At 41.0% G+C, this 14,753-nt stretch overlaps 1 protein-coding gene across 1 annotated transcript in view; it reads right to left on the reverse strand.

Moving 5' to 3' along the window:
* The window catches only part of DNAH3 (dynein axonemal heavy chain 3), a 122,131-nt gene extending 115,039 nt beyond the window's left edge, over positions 1-7,092 (reverse strand). The window contains exons 1-3 of the mRNA XM_061556151.1: positions 7,004-7,092; positions 6,689-6,731; positions 4,971-5,072 (exon numbers count right to left, since the gene is read on the reverse strand). Of these exons, the coding sequence (XP_061412135.1) occupies positions 4,971-5,072; positions 6,689-6,718 (132 nt within the window). The 5' untranslated portion in view covers positions 6,719-6,731; positions 7,004-7,092. The remainder of the gene's footprint in view (positions 1-4,970; positions 5,073-6,688; positions 6,732-7,003) is intronic.
* Between the last annotated feature and the right edge of the window lie 7,661 nt (positions 7,093-14,753).

Consider the following 14,753-nt stretch of genomic DNA (forward strand, 5'->3'; position numbering starts at 1 on the left):
ATACATCCATTTATTGTAGCTGTGGGTCATTTTCAAAACTGTGATTTTGGATTCAACACCAGTAAGCAGTAACCAATTGTTGATGTTAAGTGCAATCTCCAACACTTCTTTACCCTCTCTCAGGCCTCTCTGTTTATGTGCTATAAAGAAGGGCAATTGCCCAAAACTTCACCAATTATACATTTTTTTCTTTTAAGGCCACAGTGTTGTTGATGAGTATGCCAATGCAACAACATCGAAGAATTCGTTTACAATTTACCTGGTCAATTCAGAATATACCAAGCAATGTGTTGCGTGCCAGAATGGGAACGCGCACTGCAGATATTTTACATTCGGCAATATTAACAAACTGGACGCACATTACGACTGTAATGCGTGAGGTGAAATGGTTGCCAAGATTGTTGTGAGCGTACAAAAGAGACCACAAGGCCGTTGCTATGCTCTTGGGCATTACGAATGGCTCTGTAGCAACTTCCGTTTGGGGTCTGAGGAGAGGAGTGCAACGTGTTACTAAAGCCAGGGTATTCATGATAAAAACAAGAGCACTACAGTTGGCTTCAGCACTTGGCCAATCACCGTGACGTTTCCCTTGGAACGTTCACAAGTTTTGCTCACAATTCAACTATGGCAGTCGTTCATATAATACATATCGTAAATATGCTGTGTAATAACCCAATTTACGAATAACGTAGAATCAATTCATATTATGATGTTACGAGAGCACACAAGCGACACGTTTAGGTGGCACTTATTAATTACCGTATGAATTATTGTCTGCAGCTATGTCCATTAACGTCATGCAACGCAGAAGAAGTGTAAGTAGTTAAGAGACGACGTTTGGTAAATACGTCAAATGTAAATGCGTTATAAAATGTAATAATGTCGATTTTCCAAAAGAAACACTTTCTGCTCATTATGTTTTCAATTCATCCACTTGAAATTATGACATAAACTAGTATACAACATTAATACATGTATGTACATGCATTTCAAAATTAAACCCAAAAATAAACCAAATCCATGCTTTAAATGTGCCCCGAATTGACCTGAGAATCTTTAAAGCTTTATAGTGGATGTCTGATATACGAAAGTGGCACTTATACGTTTGCTGTACAGCCAAAATGTCATGTACCGGGATTAATGGGATGCTTCAGAAAAGCTGTGTTAGTTTTGCAAACATATTACTTTTCAACAGAACCCATCTGCTCCATTGTACTGTTTGTATCGCTGCAAAAGGTAGAGTGCCTTTTCAACAAAGAGCTCTCAGGCTGCTTAGATACATAGCCAGAAATTGCCTAGGTGGTATTTTATCCATTAAAACAGAATAAATCCCAAACCAGTGTGTGTGTGTGTTGTGTAAGAGGTGAGCTCGCTGCGCTACAAACCCTGCGACTCGAGTTCAACATCTGTTCACGGCCAACACCAGTGACAATTCTCTGAACTGGTCCTGGGCCTCCCCTAGGTCGACTCAGCCTCAAATGAGCACCTGGTTCGGTGGTGTAAGCATCGCCAATGGGGAGACAAAGACGGCCGGGCATGGTGCTGGCCACCCGCCCCCTCGTATGCCGTGCCGACCTTCATAGGTACTCACTAACAACACTTGCCCTAACAGTCTGTTACGGCTATATGGGGGATGTTTGTCTTTTTACACTAAACAATCACCATTTTTGTGAAAATTAATTATGAAGGGTAGCTCACAATATCAAAGTGTGAACAAATGCTCATATAAACACAGGCTGAGAATGACTCGCCGATGATTTCATTAACACTTACGCATATTTAGTGCATTCATAATTTTGTGAAAATTTAAAAGCTTATAACATAACAAAATACCTTTTCAGCTTTCTTATCTCAGCAGCATTAGGTATTGCAATCATATTCGACATTTATCCTTGTCTGTTTACACATTAGTACAATAGTCACCAGAAACATCTGCTCAATGTTTCTGTAACTTATAAATAATTGTATTGTGATGAATATGAAAACAAATCTTCCTGAGCTGACATTGCTATTATTTTACAACGATTCATGTTTGTGCAAATGTTGCGATTTCCCCACGTTACACGCGCCGGGTGTTTTGCAGCGATTTCTATTTGCTTCATTGATGTCGTTGATTTGTCATTGTTTTGCTCCGCTCATTTTGGTGACCCCGGGTGACTCTTGCAAGTGAGACTCATCCTGATCTCTTGAGTTCTCACGCCTGATTAACCGCATGAACTTGGCTGTATTGACTAGCGGGTAAACTTTCAAATAAAGTAATAACAAAAATACACAAATATTAACACGATCTAAGCATTACTCTTTGGTTCTTTCAGTAAAAATAAAATGAATTAAATCACGACGTTTCAATTGCAACACAAGCAATCGAAACGTCGTGATTTTATTCATTTTATTTTATACCTACGTGACTTTACCGAAAGAACCAAAGAGTATGGATACCGGCAGTCACGAAAACTTGAAATCTAGATCTAAGCGTTATTCCAATAACTTCCGTGCACTATATAATATTGAAACGTAGCTGTCTCCCAATTAACCGCTCTTTTTAGTATCTGCGCAATCAAATAGAACCATGGAAAATCATACTGTCAACACGTTAATGAATCTTATTATCCACACTTATCTACCATCATGGCCAAAACAACAACAACCACTATGACCGCTGCAAACATCACCAAGACCACTGAGACCATCAGGTTCGTTATTGGGACCACGACCAGAGCCAAAGGGACCACCACCACCACTTCCTCCTCTCCATCACCTGGGAGAGCACTGCCTCAACCACCATTTGAGGATGCATTTCTCGATAAAAATGCAGCTGTGCGATACTGGACTACTGCAGAGAATAAATTTGACAGTACTAAAGACCTGCAAGCAGGCTATGGACTACACTGACAGCAGTCACGATGACACTGTCGCACGTTGTCTGGAGCTGGCTGACCACCTACAATCGCTGCACTTTCTCTCCTCTGCTGCCAATTTGGTGATCCAAATCACGCCTGCAAAATATATCCTCCAGGTCTCCTCAGTTGTCACCTGGTTAAACAAAATAAACCTTTTTGTTGACTGGCCAAGAACCCAGCCAAGATCTGCTGCGGTACTCAACAGATCTCATAATAACTGTTACAAAGAAAGATGAGTACACAACTCACGATGAATCAAATCTAACAACGATTCCACTCGACAGTGCTTCAAACAAATCCTACACCTCGTACCATGTGTAACAGGGCGTTACCACACGTCCCAACTGCTGCGGCACCACGGCCCCTGCCAGCAGCAGCGACCGTGTGTGCGATTCAATTGGACGCCTCGCTTCTCTGTGGCAGTGGCACAGCACACCTGTGGGTCCAGGGTTATTGAATGAGCCCTCACAATCTGATCTGTCCCTCCATAGTTTTTCTTTCAAGGCAGCTTTGCGTGTGAACTCAGTCAAGGACTTCCCGAAAAAAGAAAGAAATGGCCAGAGTCTGACACTGCCACCTTGTGGGTCTCTTCAAGCAGTGTCGATTTTTTTTTTGAGTTTCTCTTCATTTACAAGAATTACAAGACTGATATTAAACTAAACTGTTACACGTTTATTTTTATTTTACCAGGTAAAAGCCCACTGAGCTATATAGATATTTTTCAGAAGCGACCTGGCCACAAATGATAGCCCAATGAAGTGGCATATCGTGCGGACATTTATAGCAGCCAAATACTCTAAAACGCATGTTTCTAAATGTGGGGGGGAAGGAGGACCTGGAGAAAATTCCTCGCAACCACAAGGAGAACATGCAAACTCCAAATATACGGCAGGCGTCAGGGTCGGGATTGAACCGATGATCTCCTGCATACCAGGCGAGGTAGTTAACATCTTGCCACGAGTTTTTCAGGTTTGTCACTCCATTTATTGGATTCTGTCTTATCTTAGGGTTTTCTTCAGTATATTGGGTTTCGGCCACTGCCCCCCTGTGTTTCGCTTCAGTTTCTTGGGATTATCTCGTGCAGAAGCAGCTATAGTTGCCCTGGCAATTGGATCAAGTGGGTTTAGGTACCATTATCGGTAAAGGTGGGGGGCGATTACTCCGCAGGATTTAATAATGCCGTGACAGGACACCGTCAACCTCTGGATTACAAGTCCAATGTGCCAACGTTTAGACCATGACAAGTGCCTTAATTCCAAAGTAAAAAAAAAAGATAACCACTTGTTCTAGATTTGAAGCTTTCGTGACTGCAAAGATTCATACTCTTAGGTTTTTCGGTAAAGTCACGTAGGTAAAAAAATAAAATTAATGAAAGCAATAATAGAAATAAAAGAAATAATAGAAATAAAATACTTATTATTTTATAATAATTATTATTTTATTTTATTTCTATTATTACTTTCATTAATTTTATTTTTTATTTTTTTACCTACGTGACTTTACCGAAAAAACCTAAGAGTATAACCACTTGTGTTCATTGCTCGAGACATTTCTACATGTGCGGCAAACTGGATTGTTTTTTTGTTCGCAATTTTTATTTTCCATTTGATTACCGGGAAAGAAAAAAAGACTCATGAAAGGTCACGACTCGTCCTTTAACAATTGCAACATGTCCAAATACTGCATTTAATTACTTCAAACTCAAACGTTTCAGTGGCGGCAAGAGCCAAAATTGATCCAATTAACTGCCGAAATATTCCACAAAGGCCTGGTTCGCCGTCTTGTTTATGCACATAGATGTGTTTATATTTTATATATGTCCTAATTTCTTACATCTTACGGAATAATTTCAGGAAATTAACCAACAAAATCCAGGCAAGCCACTTGATTATTTAATCTAATCTAATGAACTGTCAAACATTATTACCATTACACGAGCAAATATGAATTTCACAGCATTAACACATCCCTGACTACAACATGGTGCAATAGTGAAAATACTATTAATGAAATATTGACAATGTATTTATTGTTATAGCTGCCGTGCAACAAGGCGGATGCAGCAATTACCTTGCACAGCTCTGAGAATCCAGCGTGGGAGGATGACTGCGATGGTATGGAACCAATATTGCATTGTGTTTCTCCATTCCCAAATGCTGACCCTTTGGAAACCTGTGGACCGACACGGTTGTAAAAACGTTTAAGCCATGTGCTTGGGTTTGTTTTGAGGATTACGTAGTAGGATCGGGGATTAAGTTTTTATTTATCGAGGATGTTTAACTGTCGACCTCCAACTCCAAGGTCCAGAGCACAGCCCCAAACAGCTCCTGCTGAAATTAAACCAAGAGTAGGACCATTATTTCACTCTTAAGTCTCTCAGGTAATCAATAATCGAGTTTTTTGTAAGTAAGAGTACATCGGATAGAGTTTCCCAGTGAATATTGAGGCTCTCAAAACTTTAATATAAACAAATATGCAAATATGTACATCCAATAGATTTTGATTTAAAGCTTTCGTGACTGCAGTGATTCAATATTTTGGTTCTTTCGGTAAAGTCATGTAGAAGGGAAACAATAAAATAATACAAATATAAAACAATAAAATTATCACGACGTTTCGACTGCAACACAAGCAATCATCATCAGATGTGAAATCCACAGCAAGAAAATTTGAAAAAAGTGGCGGTTTTTTCTTATTTTATTGTTTCCCTTCTACGTGACTTTACCGAAAGAACCGAGAATATGAATTAGAGTTGATGGAGTTAAGCTTTCAAAACTAGACCAGTTAATATGCAGTACTTTAAATATGGGCTCCAACAACAAGCCACAAACATGCACAATTGGACCAAATGCATGAATAAATGAACGCATTTCTCAGTGAGGGAAAATCACATGTCAACATTGTAATGGGTGACTGTGTGTTTGTGTGTTGAACTTCTTACGTGGCTAACCGTGCTCATATAAAAGATAGGTGAAAGGGGCGGTGACGAGAGGATGATTGTACATTTGGGATTGGAGTGAGAAGTAGACGGTAACATCTATTGAGCGTTATGCAATTACTGGCATATTAATGGTTAGTACACGGAAAGTGGAGGGCAAAGTGAAAAGGGCAAAGAGAATTACTAAACCCACAAAGGACACAATGAAGTGGGCAGAAATGAAAAGATAGGAAGATGCAAGACAAAACATTAAATACACTCAACTCTAACATTATTGGGGAAATAAAAAATAAGCCAGAGAACTCAAAACACGTTTGAAAATGTCTATGCATAGGACCACAAAAAGACAGCAAGCCACATGGCGATCTGGCACCAATAATTGCCCAAACTCTACGGTTCTCTATATATTAAGATATTCTCGGACAATTCATGAGTGTTTACACGTGGGAGGAATATCCCATACAGATGTACGTATGTTGAACTTCTTTCGCACCGGACGGGGCCAACCCGTGCTATTAAAAGGGTCGTTCGAACATTACGAACTAAATTAAACTAAAACTATACTACACCGTGTTTATGTGTATTAAAGGTTGCTCTCCCACTCGTCCTCTTAGCAAAGTTAACACTGCGAAGTGGCCTAGCCAGACTTTAAGCTCACTTCGCCAACCCGCAATGCCCAGCAATGGCCAGTCTTCATCCAGCAGTGGATAGATAATTTGTATTATTATTCGTTTATTATGCGAGCGACAACGCTCAATTAATTTGGCATGGCTGATGTTAAGGAATGCTAAAGTATTAAACGCTGAAAGTTTTAAAACTCACGTGCACACTTGTGTTTATCTTACAGTACCTGCACATTAGACGGGTCCGTAGTCGACATTCCTCGCCTATAACTGACCGAAAAAAAATGAAAGTAATCGTTTAAATTAACGTTTCATTTAAGGTCGACGACACCAACTTACTAAATCTAACGAGCTCAAGCAGGCGTCAGTTCCACGTGCTCACGCGGACGAACAGCTGAGCGAGCCGGACCATACCAAGTGAAACCGTATAGCACACACGCAAATCTCAACAACGACAACGTAAAATAACGGCAGATTAATTCATATATACGTTCTATGCTCGTTAACTTTTTGTTTTAAGGTAATTAAATCAGGCGCATTACTCGAATCCTCAGCATTTGGTATTTTCTAGCCCGTAGAACGGGGATGGTGGTGGTGGTGGTGGGGGGTGTTCATGTCCACTTGGTATCGCCCGGAGCCGTCTCAATCGCCTAGCAACTGTTGCTATGCAACCGCGACCGAGCGTCCTCCCCCCCACTCCCACCCACCGCGTTGCTATGGGCAACGCAAACAAATCACAGTCGGCACTGTGTGTGCGTGTGTGGTCTTCTCTGCGTTTGAGCTGTGTGTGTGTGTGTTTATCTTTGTGTGCGATTGTTAACCTATAACACCTATGTCCGTCCCGTGACCTGCTGCTATAGCGAGCGAGCGAGCGGGTCTTTCACACTTTACGCGATAGCCTCGAGGTGCACCTAGCCTGGCACAAGCGCCGTGTAAACGTCGCCTCGAACTAGTGGCGAATAGCGGCTATTGCTGTGATTATCGTAGACACAGGAGAGGTCCAGAACACATCCTTAAATTAGTACGTGGTGCTGTGTAAATGTCAGTACTTGGGAGACAAAGGCGGTCGGGCGTGGTGCTTGCCACATCTCCCTCCCTCGCCAACAGCTTATGTAGGTTACACGGGCGCCCTTTGTCTTTGTATGTGTTTGTATGTGTTTGTAGGCCTTTGTGTGGTTAATGTGTGGTCGTGAGCGTGTGTGAAGGCATGTGTGTGCAATACAGTAGTCTGTGTGTGGGCTTGTGTGTCTGTGATGTTGTGTATGGGGAGCGGTGGCGCAGTAGTTAGCGCTATGAACCCTGCCAACACCCAGTGACGATTATCTGAACCGATCCTGAGCATCCACTAGGTCGACTCAGCCTCAAATCAATACCTCGTGCGGTGTGTGAACATCGACATTAGAGAGACAAAAACGACGTGTGTGTGTGTGTTGAACTTATTTCGCACCGTATGTAGCCAACCGTGGGGAAAGGATAACAAACTAAACATAAAAATCAGTTCGAAAGAAATGTATTTAAATTGACATTTAAAAGTGCATCGCTCCAGTGTCTTCTTAATATCGCAAGGAAGAACGTTCCAGACGGCCACAGAAGGGCATCTGAAAGCGTGCGATGCAGTCAGTGGCGGGTGACACCATCAGAGGGGGTGACCCCAAAATGACTGTCGATACAAAATGTTGTGCAGTGTTTCAGCAGAAATGTATTTTTTTTTATATAAAAATATCCCTGTAGTTAGTTATTACAATAAGTATAACCCGTAAAAACAAAGTTTTTCACTCTAAATCCTTTATATGCGTGGCGGCTAGAGTCCTCTCGTCCTCTGGCTTGAGATGGCTGCCACCTATAGGTCAGATGATTGTCTGCCAGTATTAAGCAATTGGTCATTAAATATTTAATTTGTTTTCCCTAAACAGTGTAAAATTTTGAAAAAAAAATTTCACGAACATTAATTGTCTCGCACAACGAGTCTGTGTGCAAAATGTCAGCTCGATTGGATCACGGGAAGTGGGTTAAAAAACGACCGAAAGATTTGCACGGTCGTAAGCAAGCAAGCAAGCAAGCACGCAAGCAAGCAAGCAAGCGAACTTAATATAAAGGATTTAAAAATATTGATAAGCCCAGCTTACACGTACTGTATCAATATACCTACAAGGCTAAAACTCTTTGCTAATTTACTTTTTGAACCTTCTGATGGTGCTCCGGTTAGAGCTGTCATTGTTACCCAACTACAGTGACGCGTCCAGTCACGTGGCTTCGTCTGCACGCGCTACAAGCACGTGCTTTTGTGTTCGTCGCTGCTCGTGTTTTTATAGTCACTGATTTTGTAAAATGTTCTGGTGATTTAGCTACATTGTTGTGGTAATTAGTTTTTGTGAACCTATATCACTAACTTTTTTGAGAATGAAGTAGTAAATAAAGGAAAAAAAGGCGTCCGCTCCATTACAAATAATGTTGGAACTAATAATGTTGTAATTTAATGTAGAAAGATTTTACAATAAATGTTGTTAGTATTCATATAACCTAAGAAATATTACATTTAAGCAATTTACAACGATATCACATATTATTCTCTGATTAAATTTGATAATAAACTTACATGTAGAACAATTATTGATTATATAACTCTTTGATAACTAAATAGAGAAATTGACAATTTAAAACATACAGTGGGGGGAAATGCTATGTTTCTTGATACGTGTTTTGAAATATAACTTACATCTTAAATTCATTTTTTTTAAATGTTTAGTCTTTTTAAATTTTCTTTAAAAACATCACTGTTTTGCAAATATATATCTGATTTTAAATGTTTTAATTTTTTTACTTCGAATTCTATTGTTTTCTTTCAAAATGTTCACTTCAACCACGTGAAACTATGTAAAAGTAAATACATTTAGGCTGTACGTATGATATTGTAATTTAAAGGTGTAATTTTAATTGTGCTAGTTTATGTGACTACTATTGCCATTACATTCAGTGATACACGAGACTTATTATTTACGAGTAACATTAGTACAAAACACATGACTAAGGATTAAGCATGGTCTGGTACGGGAGAAGGTCCATGGGGGGTGACACCATGAGTTACCGCACTGGGTAACACCAACCCTCGTGACGCCACTGGATGCAGTGACTGTCTTTGTTCGATGATTAGCCAAAAGTTTTTGCGAGGATGACCGGAGTTCGCGTGATGGTTTATGAGATAAGCAAGGTTTTGTGGTTCATTTGTGGCAAGCATTTTGCATGAGGGCGACCTTCATAGGTGCTCGCTAACAGCACTTATCCCAAAAAGTATGTTCAGAGGCTGTGTAAATTTCAGTGTGCATCATTGTGTGTACTTAGCGTACGAGTTCACGGAAATTGGTGTGGATATATTTGTATGCAGTATGTGGATATGTGTGTGAGCCTTTGGGTAGTTACTTTATATGGAGGACCCAACATTGTGGAGAGACGTGGGTGTATGTCTGGAGAGATCTGGTGTGCGTAGATGTGAGGAGGTGTTTGTGTGTGGGTATACAGGCAGGTCTACAGGGGATGAAGGATGTGGAGAGTGAATCTGTAACCCAATAATCAAAACATATTGGTGATGCTGAGTTTGACGTTTCTTTATAGCACGTCATCATCATGTACAGAGTACAAACAACAACGGCAGAGTCTGCTTGCTGTTGTCATTTGCAGCGTTCTAATTGGCTGAAAGGTAAACAGATTACTTCAAAAATATACAAATAAAAAAACTTTGCCAGGTAAAGCCCACTGAGATATTAACTTATTTTTTAAAGCGACCTAGCCACAAATGATAGCTCAACAAAGTGGATTATGGCAGCAAAATAATCTAAACAATCTACAATGGAGATTGGGGGGAGGGGGGGACCGCTCAATGACCGGGTACTCCCACGAGTTCAATCTACAAACTACTTTACGATAATATAACTACAAGTATGTCTCGATTTACGAAAGGGATCTGTTCTTCAAAAACACTCTTAAAACGAAATTTCGTAAATCGGAATGGCTTTTCCTATTAACTCAAGACAAAATAATTCGGGATGTGTTTCGGACCTGTCATTACAACTCGACTACGAGCCTAAAAAATATCCACCTCATGGCTTTTCACAACACAAAAATAAATACATTAATATTACAATGATTACATAACAATTAATTTAGTTAAAAAATAATTAACCTTTTCTGGTAAACCTCAACCAAAGAAGATCTGCTGCATGTAGGAATGACTTTAAAGGCGATGTGGAGGCGTTACTGTTGCACTGCAGGGACTCCGTGAACGCTGTGGCGGATGACTGACGACGCAGCGTTCCACGTGGCTTCTCGTTTGATCTCACGGGCGCGTGCCGTGTAAAATTTCCATTTCGTTAATCAAAAAGTGTCCTGAATTTGTCAATTTGCGTTCACGCAAAATTTTGTAAGTCGAACGTTCCTAAACCGAGGGATACCTGTATTTACTACAATACGCACGCAAAGGACTGGGCATTGGTTTATTCAAACTACAATGTGCACAGTGACGTACTGTATTTGCATTGGTGTATTCCAAATGTACGATGACGTTGCTCATGTGAAACATTTATTGCAGTGATTACAACAATTTACAATACAGACAAAGAGTAATGCAATACGATTTGCGTTAATCTACTGGGTTACAGAGCCGTTGTAATTGCGTACACGTACGATCTTGCACTACAAAGTATCGATTAAAAATGTCCACAACATGTATGCACAATTCTGCGTGAAGATTCTTACATGACATGAACACCAAGCCTTAGTGCTGACACTGATGTTGCGTTAAATCATGGTTCGGCAACCAAACTAACAAGAAGAGCCATTTTCTTATAATTCGGTTAAAAAAATACATCATACCGTATTTTAAGAACGGCACACTTTTAGACGTTCACCGTTCATCGAACATGATTAGGAAGGTTTTTTTTCACTTTGTCATTACAGTGTCGGTAGGCTCGACCCCAGCTTTAAATAAATTGAAGGAAAATGTAATAAATGCATGCTCATTTACCCTTTGAACTAGCTGTAATGATTTAGAAGCTGTCAAAAAAGACAGCTAGAACAGATTAACAGAATAGCAGAATAAAAAATTGAGGAGTCAGACAAGGATATATCATGACGATACGGTCATGATCTCAAATGTTAATTAATATTCGTGTATTTATATTGCCACGAGAAAATACGGCGAGTGATTTGCGGAACTTCGTAAAGAAGGATGCACGTTTGGAATCAACATAAAATGTGAGCAAAGTTAAAGTTATTTTTTTATCGGTTTGCTAAACGAAATTATATAATCGTCGGAGGGAAACCACTTGGAAACAACACTAGAATTTACTCAGAACAATTGTCGAAGGTGCTGTAGATTCTGATCAAAATGCCGATAGAGAGCAGGATAGGGCACTTTTGTAAATATGAATTTGCTTGTGAAAAACAACCACTCCACTACACCTGAAAATCACTATCAATCACTGCATATTGCCAGCTATGACACGAATTAAATATAGCTTCGAACAAAAACCGGAGCAAAATTTCAACAGTGGACAGAGAAGCATGGAGATATACGCTTGCTTGGAGTTACACTGAGATACAAGAATATGTAACGCGGTGGCGTTCATGTTCATGAGAGACCATGAGCCAATTGTGGAAAATCCACGTTCGTGTGGGCAGGAGTCTGTAGGCTCTCCACAAAACAGCCACGAAATATTTATCGTATCCCAGTTTGAAAGTTAACTTTTTGGAACAATTACATTTCATCACGTCTTCTGTATTATATACGTCGACTACTGTACTATACACATAACGTAGATTTATATTATTGCTAAGGAATAGGCGTTACACGCACACCAATTAGTGCAGAGGATGCCTCTCTGTGCAACACGTGGAGTTGCCCCACGATGGTCTCCATCAGCTCCAGGAGGCCACCTTTGCGCAGCAGGGTGTCTCCATAAGCCTCGCATTTTCTTTCCAAAGCGTCCATCCTCGCCGACAGCCTGGCCTCCACCTCGGCCATTCGCTGACCTAGTAGGGCCAACGTCGACGCGGCTCTGTCGTGCAGGTCTGTCATCTGCTCCAGTGCATTGGCAATCCCGTGCACCCACACCTTGAGCGTTTTTATGGAGGCAGTGTTGTTCACCTTCCTATAAGAATACTTCATTATGGAGGAGCGTTGGTCTTGCTTAGTTTTTCTTGCAGGATGATCCTCTGGGTGTGTTCCCTCTGCCCGAGAAGTGTCGTGCTTCTCATGTTCAATAACACCATCGCCATCCCCTGGAGTACATGAGTGACAGTGATGGTCGTGGTACCTTTGACTGGGCTTGCTATGCTGAAGCGTTTTTCCAGAATCGACATCTTCTACAGGAAGCTTCTGATCCGGCTCCGTGCGACTGTGAATCTTGGTGTCGTTGGATCGACCGGAGGTAGATCGTATTGCATACTGCAAGATGCTGTCAAAAAGTCTATTGACGAGAGCATGATGTTTCTCTGCACGGCCTTTTCCATCGCCAACATCGCCGGCCATCGCTTGCGTGAGTCTCGGCGCATCATGCTTGAACTTCTCGGATCCTTCACCGCTTGATAATTCTGTTCCCACAATCTCGCCGGCCTCCTTAGGCTCTTCGATTAAGCCAACTCTAAAATCAGGGCTTCTCGGACGAAGGCCACGAGGGGCATCGAGCCCATGCTTGGTCTTCCCATGGGTTCGGTCTTTCGTGGCATTTCCTAAGGAAGCCTGGAATAAGGGGATGACGAGGATGATGAGTCGCAGGAGGACGACGCTGTCCATGGTGCTGAAGACGCTGTTGGCTCTTGCCTGTGTGATTCACGCAAGGCACCCCACTTTGTCAATTGTGTCACCATCTGTGGATGAATAATGACTGCCAAGGTATGAAATTGCACCAAGCCGATTTTGCTACACACGACAAAAGAAAAGTATTGCTTTGATCACGACAGTCCTGCTGGCCCGATTATTATTTAATTTCAGCAAATTAAATACGCTTTTGTTGTACGGTATCTCATAGCAATCTGTGGGAAGTGCTGTTCATTGTATTGCTTTAAATGAGGTCTCTATAAGTCTCTGCGCAGCATAAAGGCGTCCAAAGCCCCTTCGGAGAGTCTTTCAGGATTATAATACGATATTAGAAAAAATGTTCGCTATCTGGAGAGAGGGTGGAACGAACAGATGGACAGTCAAGTCCAAATGACGTGTGGGTTGCTAGTACTATATAAATAATATATTTTTGTTAAACTATGTATGGTTCTAAATCTATCCAATGCTGGACGGAGGCCTTCCCATGTGTGGATATGGGGGTTGTTTTTCCATACTTCACATTTATCAGTGTGGGTTGGTGGACGACCCGTTCAGAAATCACTCGTGATAGATGTCATCCGGCATCCGAATATAACGTGTGGTAATACAAAGGCGGAGCAATTTTTTGATTAAAGTGCATCTATATAAACATTGTATCTTGTAAATATGTTAAATTACGCGTTCTATTAGACGTATATAATCTATCCAGTAGCCTATTTATCTTAAGCATCTTAAGTATAAGCCTGGATTAGAGTTGATATTTATTTAACCATGAATGTTCAATTGAGTAGATTTACAAAGAGTCATGTTCATGCACGTGTAACCACCCTTAAGCTTCGCGTACAGCATTTTAGAAATGTAAACGGCTACGTGTATATATTGAATGGTCTCTATATATGTTATTTTGAGTTAGTTGAGGCTTACAAATATAATAATCACGGCTGGGTGGCGCTGCGGCTATAGTGATTGAACCAGAAGATTGTGATTAGGGTTAGATGCGAGTTGGGGTCAAATCAAGCCTATCGTTCCCGCGATGGCGATAAAACGAGTACCAATTTGTGGGAAATCAACGCTGACCTCGTCCTATTGAGAGACTGGCCCAACCGTGGGAATGTATGATTTCCACCAATGGGCCACGACTGTCAGCATAGTTGTGAATATCGAGCAGGGAAACTACCTAAACCTTACACAACGTGCTTTTGTAACTATTTAGATTCCCGTTATTACTTTTTACAGCACTGCCTCTGACCAATTTAGCCACAATGCACCCCATCCCATCAGATTTTGGAAGCAAGGGAGAAACCTTGATAGTACATGCACGGATTGGAATCCAACATTCTAAGGGATGCGGGCCTACATGGTGGTTCGCAGACCGCATTGGAAACAAATCGTGTTGAATTGTAATTCGACGCTACCACGTATTTTGTCTCCCGCCTTCAGCAATCAGTACTGACCGGGTTCCCTGGGTTCGATTCCCGACT

The sequence above is a fragment of the Lethenteron reissneri genome, chromosome 3 (assembly GCF_015708825.2).
Source record: "Lethenteron reissneri isolate LAM-NWPU_2019-01 chromosome 3, ASM1570882v1, whole genome shotgun sequence".
NCBI classification, from domain to species: Eukaryota; Metazoa; Chordata; class Hyperoartia; order Petromyzontiformes; family Petromyzontidae; genus Lethenteron; species Lethenteron reissneri.